This window comes from Rhizopus microsporus (assembly GCF_002708625.1).
Source record: "Rhizopus microsporus ATCC 52813 unplaced genomic scaffold scaffold_6, whole genome shotgun sequence".
Classification (NCBI taxonomy): domain Eukaryota; kingdom Fungi; phylum Mucoromycota; class Mucoromycetes; order Mucorales; family Rhizopodaceae; genus Rhizopus; species Rhizopus microsporus.
In genome coordinates this window covers 142893-156473 of record NW_019671921.1, presented here as the reverse complement: position 1 = coordinate 156473, position 13581 = coordinate 142893, and the positions used below count along the sequence as shown (strand labels likewise).

General features: G+C 36.5%; 8 protein-coding genes across 8 annotated transcripts; 6 read left to right on the top strand and 2 right to left on the bottom strand.

The window, feature by feature from the left end:
• Positions 1-864: 864 nt before the first annotated feature.
• RHIMIDRAFT_236437 (uncharacterized protein) lies at positions 865-1422 on the top strand (the record flags this gene model as incomplete). The annotated part of the gene is made up of 3 exons (XM_023608553.1): positions 865-1202; positions 1264-1323; positions 1371-1422. 3 exons carry the CDS (start codon positions 865-867, stop codon positions 1420-1422), a joined length of 450 nt encoding a protein of 149 aa, XP_023467075.1.
• Positions 1423-1689: 267 nt separating this feature from the next.
• Positions 1690-3279, top strand: RHIMIDRAFT_250577 (nucleotide sugar dehydrogenase; the record flags this gene model as incomplete). Its single annotated transcript, XM_023610736.1, has 4 exons — positions 1690-1735; positions 1794-2067; positions 2121-2463; positions 2524-3279. The coding sequence occupies 4 exons, from the start codon at positions 1690-1692 to the stop codon at positions 3277-3279; spliced, it is 1419 nt and encodes a 472-aa protein (XP_023467074.1).
• A 2158-nt stretch (positions 3280-5437) lies between these two features.
• Positions 5438-5779, top strand: RHIMIDRAFT_250576 (uncharacterized protein; the record flags this gene model as incomplete). The annotated part of the gene is made up of 1 exon (XM_023610735.1): positions 5438-5779. One exon carries the CDS (start codon positions 5438-5440, stop codon positions 5777-5779), a length of 342 nt encoding a protein of 113 aa, XP_023467073.1.
• Positions 5780-6157: 378 nt separating this feature from the next.
• Positions 6158-6738, top strand: RHIMIDRAFT_279180 (uncharacterized protein). The gene has a single exon (XM_023612818.1). It carries the CDS (start codon positions 6181-6183, stop codon positions 6418-6420), a length of 240 nt encoding a protein of 79 aa, XP_023467072.1. The 5' UTR covers positions 6158-6180; the 3' UTR covers positions 6421-6738.
• Positions 6158-8801, top strand: RHIMIDRAFT_291112 (uncharacterized protein; the record flags this gene model as incomplete). Its single annotated transcript, XM_023613785.1, has 6 exons — positions 6158-6926; positions 7896-8091; positions 8150-8283; positions 8329-8443; positions 8502-8601; positions 8669-8801. The coding sequence occupies exons 1-6, from the start codon at positions 6603-6605 to the stop codon at positions 8799-8801; spliced, it is 1002 nt and encodes a 333-aa protein (XP_023467071.1). The 5' UTR covers positions 6158-6602.
• Positions 8802-9412: 611 nt separating this feature from the next.
• Positions 9413-10503, bottom strand: RHIMIDRAFT_291111 (uncharacterized protein). The gene is made up of 2 exons (XM_023613784.1): positions 10273-10503; positions 9413-9898 (listed from the first exon to the last, which is right to left on the bottom strand). The coding sequence occupies exons 1-2, from the start codon at positions 10478-10480 to the stop codon at positions 9726-9728; spliced, it is 381 nt and encodes a 126-aa protein (XP_023467070.1). The 5' UTR covers positions 10481-10503; the 3' UTR covers positions 9413-9725.
• A 194-nt stretch (positions 10504-10697) lies between these two features.
• Positions 10698-11416, top strand: RHIMIDRAFT_236433 (uncharacterized protein; the record flags this gene model as incomplete). Its single annotated transcript, XM_023608552.1, has 3 exons — positions 10698-11067; positions 11119-11179; positions 11233-11416. The coding sequence occupies 3 exons, from the start codon at positions 10698-10700 to the stop codon at positions 11414-11416; spliced, it is 615 nt and encodes a 204-aa protein (XP_023467069.1).
• A 39-nt stretch (positions 11417-11455) lies between these two features.
• On the bottom strand, positions 11456-13071 carry RHIMIDRAFT_236432 (uncharacterized protein; the record flags this gene model as incomplete). The annotated part of the gene is made up of 4 exons (XM_023608551.1): positions 11456-12616; positions 12666-12868; positions 12920-12958; positions 13005-13071. The coding sequence occupies 4 exons, from the start codon at positions 13069-13071 to the stop codon at positions 11456-11458; spliced, it is 1470 nt and encodes a 489-aa protein (XP_023467068.1).
• Positions 13072-13581: the final 510 nt, after the last annotated feature.

Sequence of the window (13581 nt, the reverse complement as noted above, 5' to 3'; positions counted from 1 at the left end):
CATTTGTTTAAAAATGGCAGGCATTGTTTTTGTTCATAATAAATATGGGTACCAGGATCATAATTTATAAAAATGACCCCTGATATGACTCTAGTAAGGTTGTCAATCAGTCATTTGAAATCAATTAGTTAAAAGAAGTTTTTTTTTGATTTTGTCAACTTGGGTAGACGATAAGAAAGAATCAATAGTCATTTCTTATACAAAAATCATTGGCATGAATGTAGCTCATTCAGTAGTCTTTGATAGGACTTTGTGTAATGGCTCCCTCTCCATATATTAAAAAAAGAAAAAATCAAGTGATCAAGAGTCATATTTGATGGTATACCAAAGGATAGGCTGTATCTATCATTCAATAGGTCCGTGTTATTGATGGCAAATAGGGCTCGCAAAACCTATTTTTGGTATTGCATAAACGAATACTAAAACGAGATGCTGTTACACCAATATATGATTTGCTGTCTTGCACTCCTTATGACAGAGGTTCCTTGCTCATTTCTGTATTATTTAAGCTCAAAAAGGAGGAGAAAAGAAGAAAGAAGGGGAAAAGATAGCGGAGGCTAATGTTGTCAAAAAAAGAAGCGTTGATGTAAAGGAGAAGGTTTATGCTAGGGCAATCGGTACGGTCACAGCTCGACTTTTACGCCTGTGAATATCAAGAATGGCGAAAGATCATCTTTTGCTTTGTCCTTTTTACACAACTCTCCTTTTTACCAAAGAATTCGTAGTACAACCCTATCCTGTGATATGCTTACATGGTTCTCCATATCAGCAGGACTCTCACTCACTCTCATCTTACTTGCATAAGTTACATCTCTGCGTTTCTCTTTCTTTTTCTTTTTCTTTTTTGCTTTAATACAAAATAGAATGTCAACTGCCGATGAAGATTACTTTGCAATCGATTCAAATAGGATACCTAAAAATAACAAGGCATTACCAAGTGACCTGATGACGCCATTTAGTACAAGCAGTGAAGATCAAACGAGATCACTATATTCCAGGCGAAGGTTTATTCCAAATAGATGGACAACACCGAGTATAAAGAGTATCCGCACAGCCAAACTAAAAAGAATGCGCTTACTGATCAAACAACCACACCTACCTGAATTTGAAACTCAGACATTTTGTGAAAATTGTGAAAAATATGTACAAACAAGGGTGCGGTATCGAAATGGATCGTTGGTATGGCTATTATTCTTTATGCTGTAAGGATCAATTGCCATTAGTTTTTTATTATTGCTAATTCGCGTTTTTTCTTTTTTTTAGCCTACTCTGTACTGTCATTCTCTGCTGGGTGCCATTCTATGTCAAGTACTTTAAAGGCAAGTATTTAATAATAGAATATTAAGCCCAAATACTTATTCCGAGTATAGATGTGGCACATTACTGTCCTGGCTGTGGAAGAAAGATTGGGACGCATTATAGACTATAAATAAACAAACATATACACAAGGGGAAACAACACACTTTTGATTGGCCAGTATACAAACCTTTTAGTACACGTGTAATTTAGAAAAAAGGTAGGGTGAGTTTTTACCTTTCAAAAAAAAAGATCGTCAAGGCCAGCTTGCTACTATAAATTACACTATTTCAATCTCCACTTGAATTGTTAATTTAATAAATCTGCCAATAAAGTCTAGGTTCCTTTCTCTTCTCTTTTCTTTCTTATAATCCTTTATTCAAATTAAAAATATGGTTGTTGTCAAGAATATCTGTTGTGTTGGTGCCGGCTATGTTGGTACGTGCCATAGTTTATAAGAAAAATGGTAAAAGGTAGTAATTCTGTTAATGGTTAGGTGGTCCTACTTGTGCTGTCATTGCCTACAAATGTCATCACATCAAGGTGACCATCGTTGATTTGAACCAAGCTCGTATCGACGCTTGGAATTCTGACAAGTTACCTATTTATGAGCCCGGTTTAGAAGAAGTCGTGTTTGACCGTCGTGGCAAGAACTTGTTCTTTACAACAGATGTTGACACTGCCATTCAAGAAGCTGATTTAATCTTTGTCTCGGTCAACACTCCTACCAAGAAGACTGGTTTGGGTGCTGGTATGGCTGCTGATCTTGCGTAAGTAGATCACGATAGATATATAAAAGGGAGAATGGCTTATGCTTTGTTAGTTACATCGAAGGTGCTACCCGTCGTATCGCTCAAGTTGCTAAGACCTCCAAGATTGTGGTCGAAAAGTCCACTGTACCCTGCCGTACTGCTCAAAGTATGCGCACTATTTTAGAAGCCAACTCAACCGAAGGTATCCGCTTTGATATCTTATCTAATCCCGAATTTTTGGCTGAGGGTACTGCCATCAGAGATCTTCTTGAACCTGACCGTGTCTTGATCGGTGCTCTCCAAACACCCGAAGGTATCAAGGCTCAAGAAGCTTTGGTTGATGTCTATGCCAACTGGGTCCCTAAAGACCGCGTTATCACTACCAACCTTTGGTCTTCCGAGCTTTCTAAATTGGTAAGTTCATTTTTGGAAAAAGAGAAAAAAGTAACTCATGTGTGTGCGCATGTGTTATAGGCTGCCAATGCTATGCTTGCTCAACGTATCTCTTCCATCAACTCCCTCTCTGCCGTCTGTGAAGCTACTGGCGCTGATGTTGATGAAGTTGCTTATGCTTGTGGTCGTGATACCCGTTTAGGATCTAAGTTTTTGAAAGCTTCTGTTGGCTTTGGTGGATCATGTTTCCAAAAGGATATTCTCAATTTGGTCTATTTAGCACGTCAATTAAATCTTCCTGAAGTTGCCGATTACTGGCACCAAGTCGTCATTATGAACGAATATCAAAAGAAGCGATTCGTCCGCAAGATTATTTCTACTCTCTTCAATACAATCACCAACAAACGTATTGCTGTTCTTGGTTTCGCCTTCAAGAAGGATACTGGAGATACCCGTGAATCAGCTGCTATCACCCTTATCAAGGACTTCCTTCAAGAAAACGCACGTGTTGCTATCTATGATCCTAAGGTGGAATCTGAACAGATCTACATGGACCTTTCAGAACCCGGTGTAGTTGATAACCGCAAAGAACTTGATAAGCAAATTACTATCTGCTCTAGTGCCTATGAAGCCGCCCAAGGTGCTGATGCTGTTGTCATTGTGACCGAATGGGATGAATTCAAATCAGACGCTCTTGACTACCAAAAGATCTACGACAACATGAATAAGCCAGCTTTCTTATTTGATGGTCGTTTGCTTGTTGACGCTGTCCAACTCCGTGAGATCGGATTCAAGGTACACGTTATTGGTAAGAATGAATTGGCTGGCACTGTTTAAATACATGTATACATCTCTTCCATTTGTCACATTCCCCCCACCCTCTCTTTTTCACATTTTACATTTCAATCAAAAATAAAAAGATATATTGACTTTCCGGAAAGTAAATTCGCCTGTGATCGAAAATAAATGCACCCAATGGTGAGAACAAAATTCATGTTGTATGAAATGTAAATTCGTCGTTACCAAGAATATTTTCGTAGTATCAGCCCTGACATCCATGGATATACTGTATTTCCAAATTTAGATGTCGTATTGAAACCATTGTAATGTTATTAGAGTAATAACAAATACAAAAAGAATATGGCTCACTATTCCATTTGACAGTAATATTAACAGGTGGGATGTCTTGGAGTTGGTTAATTTAATGTTAGAAATAGCCCTCTTTAGTCTCCTTGTAAAAGTTTAAATTCTTTATTCGGTTTTTCCATGAAATCAGAAGAACATGTAGTCATATTTGGCAATGCATATTCTTGAATGGTCACGAAGCAGATTGCTCCTATTTGACATGATTTCTTTGTCTTAAATACCCAATCCTGAAACCTATTTGAAAAAGAAAAACATATAAAACCCATTTTAATTGAGTCCTTTTTTTGCTTCTTTACAGCAGTTATCAAGTGTCCCTCTGAGTGTTCAAAGATTCGCCAATCAAAACTAGCCTGTCCTCATGGTCCTTGCTCTGACTCGCTTGTCCCGCCCTCTCTGCTCTCTGGCGTGTATCTGGAACGTTCTCCAATAGTCTCTTCTGACGCCCTGGGTTCTCTCTGTCCTCCGTTCCTTTTTTTTTTTTTTGTTTAAACTTTCCTGGGTAGTTATCGCTACCCTCCCCAGAGTGCACCTTGGTGGTAAGTAAAACTAATATTAGGATATGTACTCTAATACTAACATACTTTTTCTCTCTTTTGACATGATGTCGTTTTATTCAAACGTGTTTTTCTTTGTCGTCTTTTTACGAAAATATTTTATCAAATTAACGTCAATAATTAATAAAAATACAGTATTGACACACGCACCAGCTTGGCATATGCCCAAATATAGTAGTGTAATATTCCTTTCATATATCTGTGCTACTTGGTCTTGCTTACCTAAGATACTCGTATACCATTTGGAAGAATGATGGTGCAAGGCAGCCATGGCCTGAAAAGGCGACTGGACAATCTTGTTGCTAATATCTGTAATTATTTGTGAGAATGGTATCCTTTTTGAGTATGAACTCTCGTTTTCGCACTGCTCTTGAACGACACAGATCAAACTTGTTGTATACATTCTATAACCAAGTCTTGTTATTTTTAACAGATGAGCTTAAGCAGCTAAAGAGTTGTGTAGATCATGTTATTATAAGAGGAGGTCTACTAGGATTTTTTCACTTGCTATATTTACTTTCAATTTTATGGGCATTGTATTCACTTATTTACGTGAATGGCATAGGGTCAAGATACAAGCACCTAGTACACTCAATGATGTTTAATCCAGATGATTTTATTTTGAAGCATTATTTTACTACTACCAACCTAAATGAGGTTAGATAAAATTGTTCACAATACTTATCAACTGCCCCAGCTAATCTTCAAGAATATAACATGGTGTTGTTAGGTACTAAACTAGCACATCTAGTACAAAGTAGCACAATGACGTTGGTTCTTCTGAGTTTTTAAGATCTTTCAATAAAGGGCTGTACAACTTTACTGACAGCCAAAAGCATGATCCTGCCGTTGATTTTGACAAGAAGTGGGATAAAGGAAGCATGACCAGAATGTCAAAGCTATTCCTGTACAACGATAAGCTATAGCTGAATGACCATCCAGAAACTGACCTTTTGCGTAAAATATGTTCATTCCTTAACAGAGCATGCAAAGACAAAGAAGTCAAGACGTTGTTCGGTGAAAGAGCAAGTGTGGCTGTTGCTTTTGCCAGAAATGAAGAGAGAGGGCTGGAGGCTAAAGATAGAAAGTTAAGAAAAGCTACAGATGCAATGATCGACATTCTTTTAAAGATATGTAACAACAAACATGGTGTATGCGATGTATGAAAAGACCAGCTCACTTTAGCTGACGACAAACATTTTGATGGTGGTCTCACGAAGCTATCAAAGATACTCAGAGATATACGAGCATTGTTTGCACAGAAGAACCTTGATAGAATAAACGACCTCGGAACAATGGGGTTTTTAATAATGGATAAGCTAGATGTATTTGCAGTAGTAAGGAAGCACTCGGTAATACGTATGTTAGGTCTAGACATGGAACTTGCTGTTATGGATGTCCCTGTCGACCAATACATCTCATGGGTTACAAAAACATGCAAGTTTGAACTCACATTCTCTGTGGAGGCCATGTCCGTTGACTTCTTGCCTCTTCTAGAGCTTATCTGGAAAGGTAAAAAAACGATGAAGATGGCCCATACAGAATTGGCTAGCAGAAAGAGAGAAACTACCGGCAGTTCGAACATGGTACCATTATTGCCGTACTCTTTTGTCCATGGTTCTATCGCTTTTATATAATAAAACTTATATATTATTGCTTTAAACATATACGTATCAAGAACATTTTTTTTACTTTAATGACACTCTTTTTCGCCAGTGTTGCTTGTTCAATAACATAAAGAGTCTAAGCAACATTATTCTATTTACCGAATACACTTTATCTTTTTAAAGACTTGAAAAAGAAAAAAAAAAGCAATAAAGACATAATAGTTCATAAAAATGCATACTTTAGCAGATAGTTTTATTCTCTCTCTCTCTCTCTGATGGGTTAGGATTGTACACTAAGCGCCACAAGAAAGTACCGTGACACTCGTGGTGCTTTAAAGTGTGTAACAACTTAATTTTCTTTTCTTTTACAGTCATGTTTTTGGCGGTTTTTTTTTGTCCTTTTTGCTTCTTTATAAAAATATAACATAACAATGACTACATTCTTTTATGAAGATGGACAAGAAAACCTTCTCAATGAACATGGAGAAAAAGTTTACGATCCAATGGAAGATGTTTTAACACAAATTGACGATCCCAATATAGTTCTTGAAACGATAACCAATCGAGAAACTTACTTGAGTGCTAAACGCCCCGAAAAAGCTACTGGTGAACCATCAGTTACGAAGCCGTTGAAATACCGTACTGCACTGAATTGGTGGCAACATTTATGAAGAAACGGAAGGAGTGCCGTATAAAAATAGTGAAAAAAAACAGTGGTCCAAAAAGCTCATTTACAACTGAGCATAACGAGTACATTACCAAGCTACTTGACAACGACCCTCAGATATTTGCGGACGATATAATAAATAGCTTGGCTGAATAATTCGAAGGCTTCACCATTTCAAAATCGCAAATGAACAACCATTTACGTAATACTATGCTTATCACTATAAAAAAGCCATATTTCGAACCTGAAGTTAAAAACTCAGTAGAGAATCTCCAGACACGATTCGAATGGTTTATGAAATGGAAAGATTCTGATCTGGATTTTACAAAAAATTGTATTTTTATAGATGAAGCCGGTTTCCACATCAACATGAGACTCAATTGGGCCAGATCGAAAAGTGGAAAAAAGGCCATCGTAAAGCAACCACAAACCAGAGCACCAACACATACAATCATTGGTGCCATTCGCTCCTCTAGCATTATTCACGTTGCGAAGAAGCTTTTAAAGGAAGTTATATAGTTCTAGATAATGCTTCTATTCATAAGTCTAAGCCGATGAGAAGAAAGATCGAGAGTAAGGGTTACAGAGTAATGTATCTGCCTCCCTACTCGCCTGAATTGAACCCTATTGAACAGTTTTGGGCAATAGTTAAAGGGAAGATGAAGCGTGACAGACTAATGAATGAAGAAAATCTGTCTAGTAGAATTACTGATGCTTGTAATGATATACTCATCAGTGACCTTAATGGTTTCTGTAATCATTCTAAGCGCCAAATTGTTAATTGTTATAATAAGACACCTTTCTAATATACAGTCGTTCCAACGCCAAAGGGCGGTTTTCTAATAAAGCTTCCCAAAGGACGCTTTTAATTTTTCCAAAAGGCGGTTTTGATTCATCCAATGAGCGGTTTAATTTTCCCAAAGAGCGGTTTTTATTTTTTCAAAAGGGTGGTTTTTTTTTTTAAAGCTCAGGCCATCGTGTCCTCTATCGTGTCCTCTATCGTGTCCTCTATCTTGTCCTCTATCTTGTCCATTTCTTTCTAAAGCTCAGGCTATCTTGGTATCCTTATCAACAATGACTACTACCAGTAGAGAGCGTGCAATATGCATGTTCTACCATTGAGATTATGACAAGACTAAAGCCAGTGAACTACTCAATGCTATTGAAAAACTAGATCTCGAAATTTGTTATAAAGATGATCCCTGTAAACCATTTCTGCTATATACAAATTCCATAAAAGCAGATCCGTATAATTATCTTGCTTATCAAAAGATAACTGAAGCTCCTGAAAAAAACAATCAAAGTGAAGTTAAAACGAAAAAAATTGGTAAAGTTTTAGCAAAAAAGAAAATGCTTTGTATTTTCGATTATTCATAGATAAACTTTTTGTTTAGTCAATCAAGCTCAACTCATAAATTTTCTGAACACTGCATTTTTACCAGTAAACCCAAACAATGAAGAAGCTTATGCTTGCAAAAGCTTAAGCATAGTGATATTCTAAGCGTTGTTTGGAAATACGCGGATATTTTCAGTGAAAAAACTGCTTATGGTTTTGGCAAATGGTGTAACTCAAGAAAATTGTGTTTGACTGAAAGTGGAATAAAGAGAAAATTCAATGATCTACAACAGAAAGCTTCAGTACGCTCACTCTATGTTTTAAAGGATGAGTATATCGGTAAGACATACAGTAACCGTTCATAATTTTATTGGATCATAATTAACCTAGCATTTAGACAATGTAATAGAAGACATTGTGAACCATTTACCTCGCTATCAAAAATTTATTCAGAGTTTAAAAGACGAAGGTTATCATGTGATAGGCTATGCGAGAAAGTCTCATGCAAAAAAGATGATGACTCACGCGTTCGTTTGTTGAATCTAATGTGCAAAAACTTGAAGAACAGGTCCTTAGTTAGCAAGGTTTTCGCCTCTGTTTACTGTTTATGCAAATGAATCGTTATTGGAAAGGGACTTAAACAAGCAAGAACATATATTGTCACAGATACATGCAGATGGTGATATGCAAGGTGAGAAAGGAAACGTTATGGCATCATGATCATAACTAAATTTTAGTTTATTCATTAGATATGCTGGTGTATATTTCTTCATTGGAGAGAGTCTGCATTGTGGCAATTGATTTTGTGGGACTAACGACAAATTGTGAAGATTTGAAAGTGTTCTTAAAGTATGTCCTTTTTTTTTAAAAAAAGAAAAAAAGAATTGAAATGGCTACGCACGGTCTATAATAATAGGAACAATCCAAATATCGACAAATTAGCCAGCTGTGACGCCAGTCATGTCTATGATACACAGGAACTTTTGAACGATTCTGACAAGATTAAAGTATTTGACTGTAGAAAAAAGGCTCTACAGAGATCTAAATGATCTTTATCACAAAGTATAAATAAAGCGATTTTATTTCATTTCAAAAAGAAATCGAGATTAAGCCCTAAAATGGCTTTGTAGCGAAAACAAATAACGAAATCGAAGCCGTTATTTAATTGGGAGCTTGTTTCTATTTGCTATATCTTTTTTTTTTTTTAGTAAAGCATGATACTGATGACATTCAGGATCATGAATTAGACTTCTGATTGAGTACAAAATCGGTTTACAGGGATCATCTTTATAACAAATTTCGAGATCTAGTTTTTCAATAGCATTGAGTAGTTCACTGGCTTTAGTCTTGTCATAATCTCAATGGTAGAACATGCATATTGCACGCTCTCTACTGGTAGTAGTCATTGTTGATAAGGATACCAAGATAGCCTGAGCTTTAGAAAGAAATGGACAAGATAGAGGACAAGATAGAGGACACGATAGAGGACACGATAGAGGACACGATAGAGGACACGATGGCCTGAGCTTTAAAAAAAAAAACCACCCTTTTGAAAAAATAAAAACCGCTCTTTGGGAAAATTAAACCGCTCATTGGATGAATCAAAACCGCCTTTTGGAAAAATTAAAAGCGTCCTTTGGGAAGCTTTATTAGAAAACCGCCCTTTGGCGTTGGAACGACTGTATATTAGAAAGGTGTCTTATTATAACAATTAACAATTTGGCGCTTAGAATGATTACAGAAACCATTAAGGTCACTGATGAGTATATCATTACAAGCATCAGTAATTCTACTAGACAGATTTTCTTCATTCATTAGTCTGTCACGCTTCATCTTCCCTTTAACTATTGCCCAAAACTGTTCAATAGGGTTCAATTCAGGCGAGTAGGGAGGCAGATACATTACTCTGTAACCCTTACTCTCGATCTTTCTTCTCATCGGCTTAGACTTATGAATAGAAGCATTATCTAGAACTATATAACTTCCTTTAAAAGCTTCTTCGCAACGTGAATAATGCTAGAGGAGCGAATGGCACCAATGATTGTATGTGTTGGTGCTCTGGTTTGTGGTTGCTTTACGATGGCCTTTTTTCCACTTTTCGATCTGGCCCAATTGAGTCTCATGTTGATGTGGAAACCGGCTTCATCTATAAAAATACAATTTTTTGTAAAATCCAGATCAGAATCTTTCCATTTCATAAACCATTCGAATCGTGTCTGGAGATTCTCTACTGAGTTTTTAACTTCAGGTTCGAAATATGGCTTTTTTATAGTGATAAGCATAGTATTACGTAAATGGTTGTTCATTTGCGATTTTGAAATGGTGAAGCCTTCGAATTATTCAGCCAAGCTATTTATTATATCGTCCGCAAATATCTGAGGGTCGTTGTCAAGTAGCTTGGTAATGTACTCGTTATGCTCAGTTGTAAATGAGCTTTTTGGACCACTGTTTTTTTTCACTATTTTTATACGGCACTCCTTCCGTTTCTTCATAAATGTTGCCACCAATTCAGTGCAGTACGGTATTTCAACGGCTTCGTAACTGATGGTTCACCAGTAGCTTTTTCGGGGCGTTTAGCACTCAAGTAAGTTTCTCGATTGGTTATCGTTTCAAGAACTATATTGGGATCGTCAATTTGTGTTAAAACATCTTCCATTGGATCGTAAACTTTTTCTCCATGTTCATTGAGAAGGTTTTCTTGTCCATCTTCATAAAAGAATGTAGTCATTGTTATGTTATATTTTTATAAAGAAGCAAAAAGGACAAAAAAAAACCGCCAAAAACATCTGCCAATTAAATGCAATTCTTCGGCTAATTTTAGTTACCAACTTGTGCCAAAAATAATTTAACCTTGTGACATTTATTTTTTAAAGTCCGATCTTTTTTTTTGACTTTCGGCCAATTGTTTTTTAGAAAACGCCAATTTCCATAAGCCTGACTGTATCATGTCTTATTACGGCACTTTACCCACACATACTCACGAAGAAGAGCAAGAGATCACTTGGCGTCACAAGCTTGGAGAGTATTTAGAAGACCAAAAGTTTCATATTGGCATTCTATGTCTGACATTAGTCGATGCTGCTTCTGTGTTCATTCAAATCATTTATACCTTCTTTCACGAATGTCAAGCTCCTTTTAACAAGATACACAATAATACTCATTGGTTAATTGTTGCCTTTGAAATGGCAGAAGTTATCAGTGTTTGTATCTGTGTCTTATTTATGCTCGAAATTATCTTGTCTCTTATTGCGTTTGGTCCGCGATATTTTCTGCCTGGTTGGCCACACTGGAAGCTTCATGTATTCGATGCTGCAGGTAGGGGATTGAATAGTCAAGAAAAACTAAAACTCATATATTTATGTCTAGTGGTTATTACAACATTTGTACTGGAGATCGTGTTAAAAGGAAAAGAAAGAGAAGTAGCTGGGTAAAAAAGAAAAAAGAAAAGGGAAAAGGGGGACATTAACTTTTTTTGATCAGGTTATTGATCATATTCCGTCTTTGGCGTGTTGTCAAGGTGATTGAAGCGGTAGTACTAAGCATAAGCTTTACACATCAAGAAGAACTGGAAAAGTTAAAGGAGCGTAATGAAGAACTACAAGAAAAATTAAAGCAAGTAGAGCAAAGGAATAGAGAATTAGAACAGCAAGTCGAGCAAAATTGAAGAGAAATTTATTAGTGTCTATAATGTATGTACAATGAGCTATGCTTCTTGGTTATTATTGGTGGCGGCATTATTGTTATTACTTGTATTGTAGTTTGATAAATAAGAAGAAGCTAATATAAACATGGGTCTTCGTTTTGAACTATTCTGTGAAGGAGATAGCGGTGAATCTGGTTTGGGTGATTCAGCAGATTTGATGTTTGTTGATTTTTTCTTTTCCTTCTTGGTTGACTTGGCTTCATCAGTATTTATAAATTTATTTACATCGGTTACATGCTTAAACGTGAGTTGATTGTTCTTTTGTTTAGCAATATTCAGATTATTCAGAATGGCATCGTTCGTCGGATTATTTACATTCGCTGTCCTCTCACGGGCCATCCTGAGCGCACTGTGAGCTAATCGAACATTTTTGCTATATCGGATCTTCTTTCCATTGCTTGTTCGTTTTGGAACAGTTGTTGGTGGTATAAACTCAAGAGGCTGTGGTGAAGGTGCATCAAAGATATTGCTGTTCAAATTTAAATTGTCTACAGAAAGCGAATTTAAAAAGTCTAGTGAACTTATATCCATCATCTCTGTCGATGCCTGCTCTTGCTCTGCTTGTTGCATTGTAGTGGCTGAGGTTGTTTGTGATGATGACATCTGAAGGCTGCTGTTGGTATTATTGCTAGTGCCTTGAGATTCGTCGTTGTTCAAGTCTAGAGGTTCGAAAAGATCACTGTTGAACATTTCATGAAACAGTGCCATCTCATTCATTGACGTATCCTGATCCTCCTTTTTAGTGACTGTAGGACCGTTATCTTTTTGATTACCACAGTTTTCTGGTGTAGAAGGCATATTCACTGACAATCCAAATGATATATCTTGTATGATCTTGTTTAATCGCTTCACTTCCTCTGTCAAATCATCAACTGTCTTGTGCAATCTTCCACAATATCCTTCGCAGTGAGCCTTTGCTTGGTTTAACGTGCCAATAAATGGACACCCTTCATGTGCATATGGACATGTATAAGATTGGCATTCGTTCTCGTGCTTCCCTAGATCCTTTCTTAAAAATGGTTGGCATAAAGGCATATTATTTGGACATGTCATCTGCTGATATGGACATTCATCTATATGTTGCTTCATGTTGATCTTTAACAAATTCTTTTCTGTGCATCCATTTTCCGTATTGGGACATGGGAAGAGCACATATTCACACTACATTCAATGAGTTTTTGATGGCATAAAGTTATCTTTATCTGCTTACATGTTCTATGTGGTTATCTCCTCGAAGACCTTGCCATGGACAACCATTGATATGATTAGGGCATTGAATGCGCAGTCGACTGATCTGCCTTTGTGCAAATTTCGATAGTTGGAAAGAAGTTTTGTCGATGGCTGTGAAGCATAATGGGCAAGTGTTTTCTGTTTCTATATGCTTTTGAATACATTTACTACAAAATAAATGATCTATTCATTTGTTAATGACAACATTCTGAGATTGAGTATACTGAGCTATACCTTCTGGACAATGAACTTGAATAGGCTCATCCAAGACATCTAGTATATGTTAGTACTGTGTCCTTTTCTTCTTTTGTTACCTTACCTTGACAGATACCACATAGTAACTCAGGACAAGGTTCTCCTATCAAAAGGTCTATCTGTCTAAGCATACACACAAGAGAATATATGATAAGTGAAAAAAGGGAAATAAAAAAGGTTTTTACGACAACGCGAAGAAAAAGTCTCCCCTAATATGGGAATGTACAAAAAAACTACGCGTTCACGAAAAAAATCTCTTGCGTGAAAAACACGTCTGACTAATCGCCGATTTAATTCATTCATTATAGCAAAAAAAAAAAGGTCCAAAGCATATCAATAGGCTTTATTATAAGCATTATAAAATATTGTTTATCAAGACACGAAAAGAATGTCTTTACAAAATGAATACAAGTTTGCTTGTTGACATGAAAGGAACTTAATTTAGACAGCTAGCATAAAGATTTGAGTTGTAACCTATAAACGGAATTGCATGCAATGCATCTGCTGTACGTTCAATGACAGTTCTGAAAGCATAGAAAGTTATACAGAGTTTGCTTCAAAATCTGCAGGTGTTGTGTCTAGTTACTCAAAATCTGTTGCTGCGAAAAGGTAGTAATGTCGATAAAAATCTACAGAAAAAA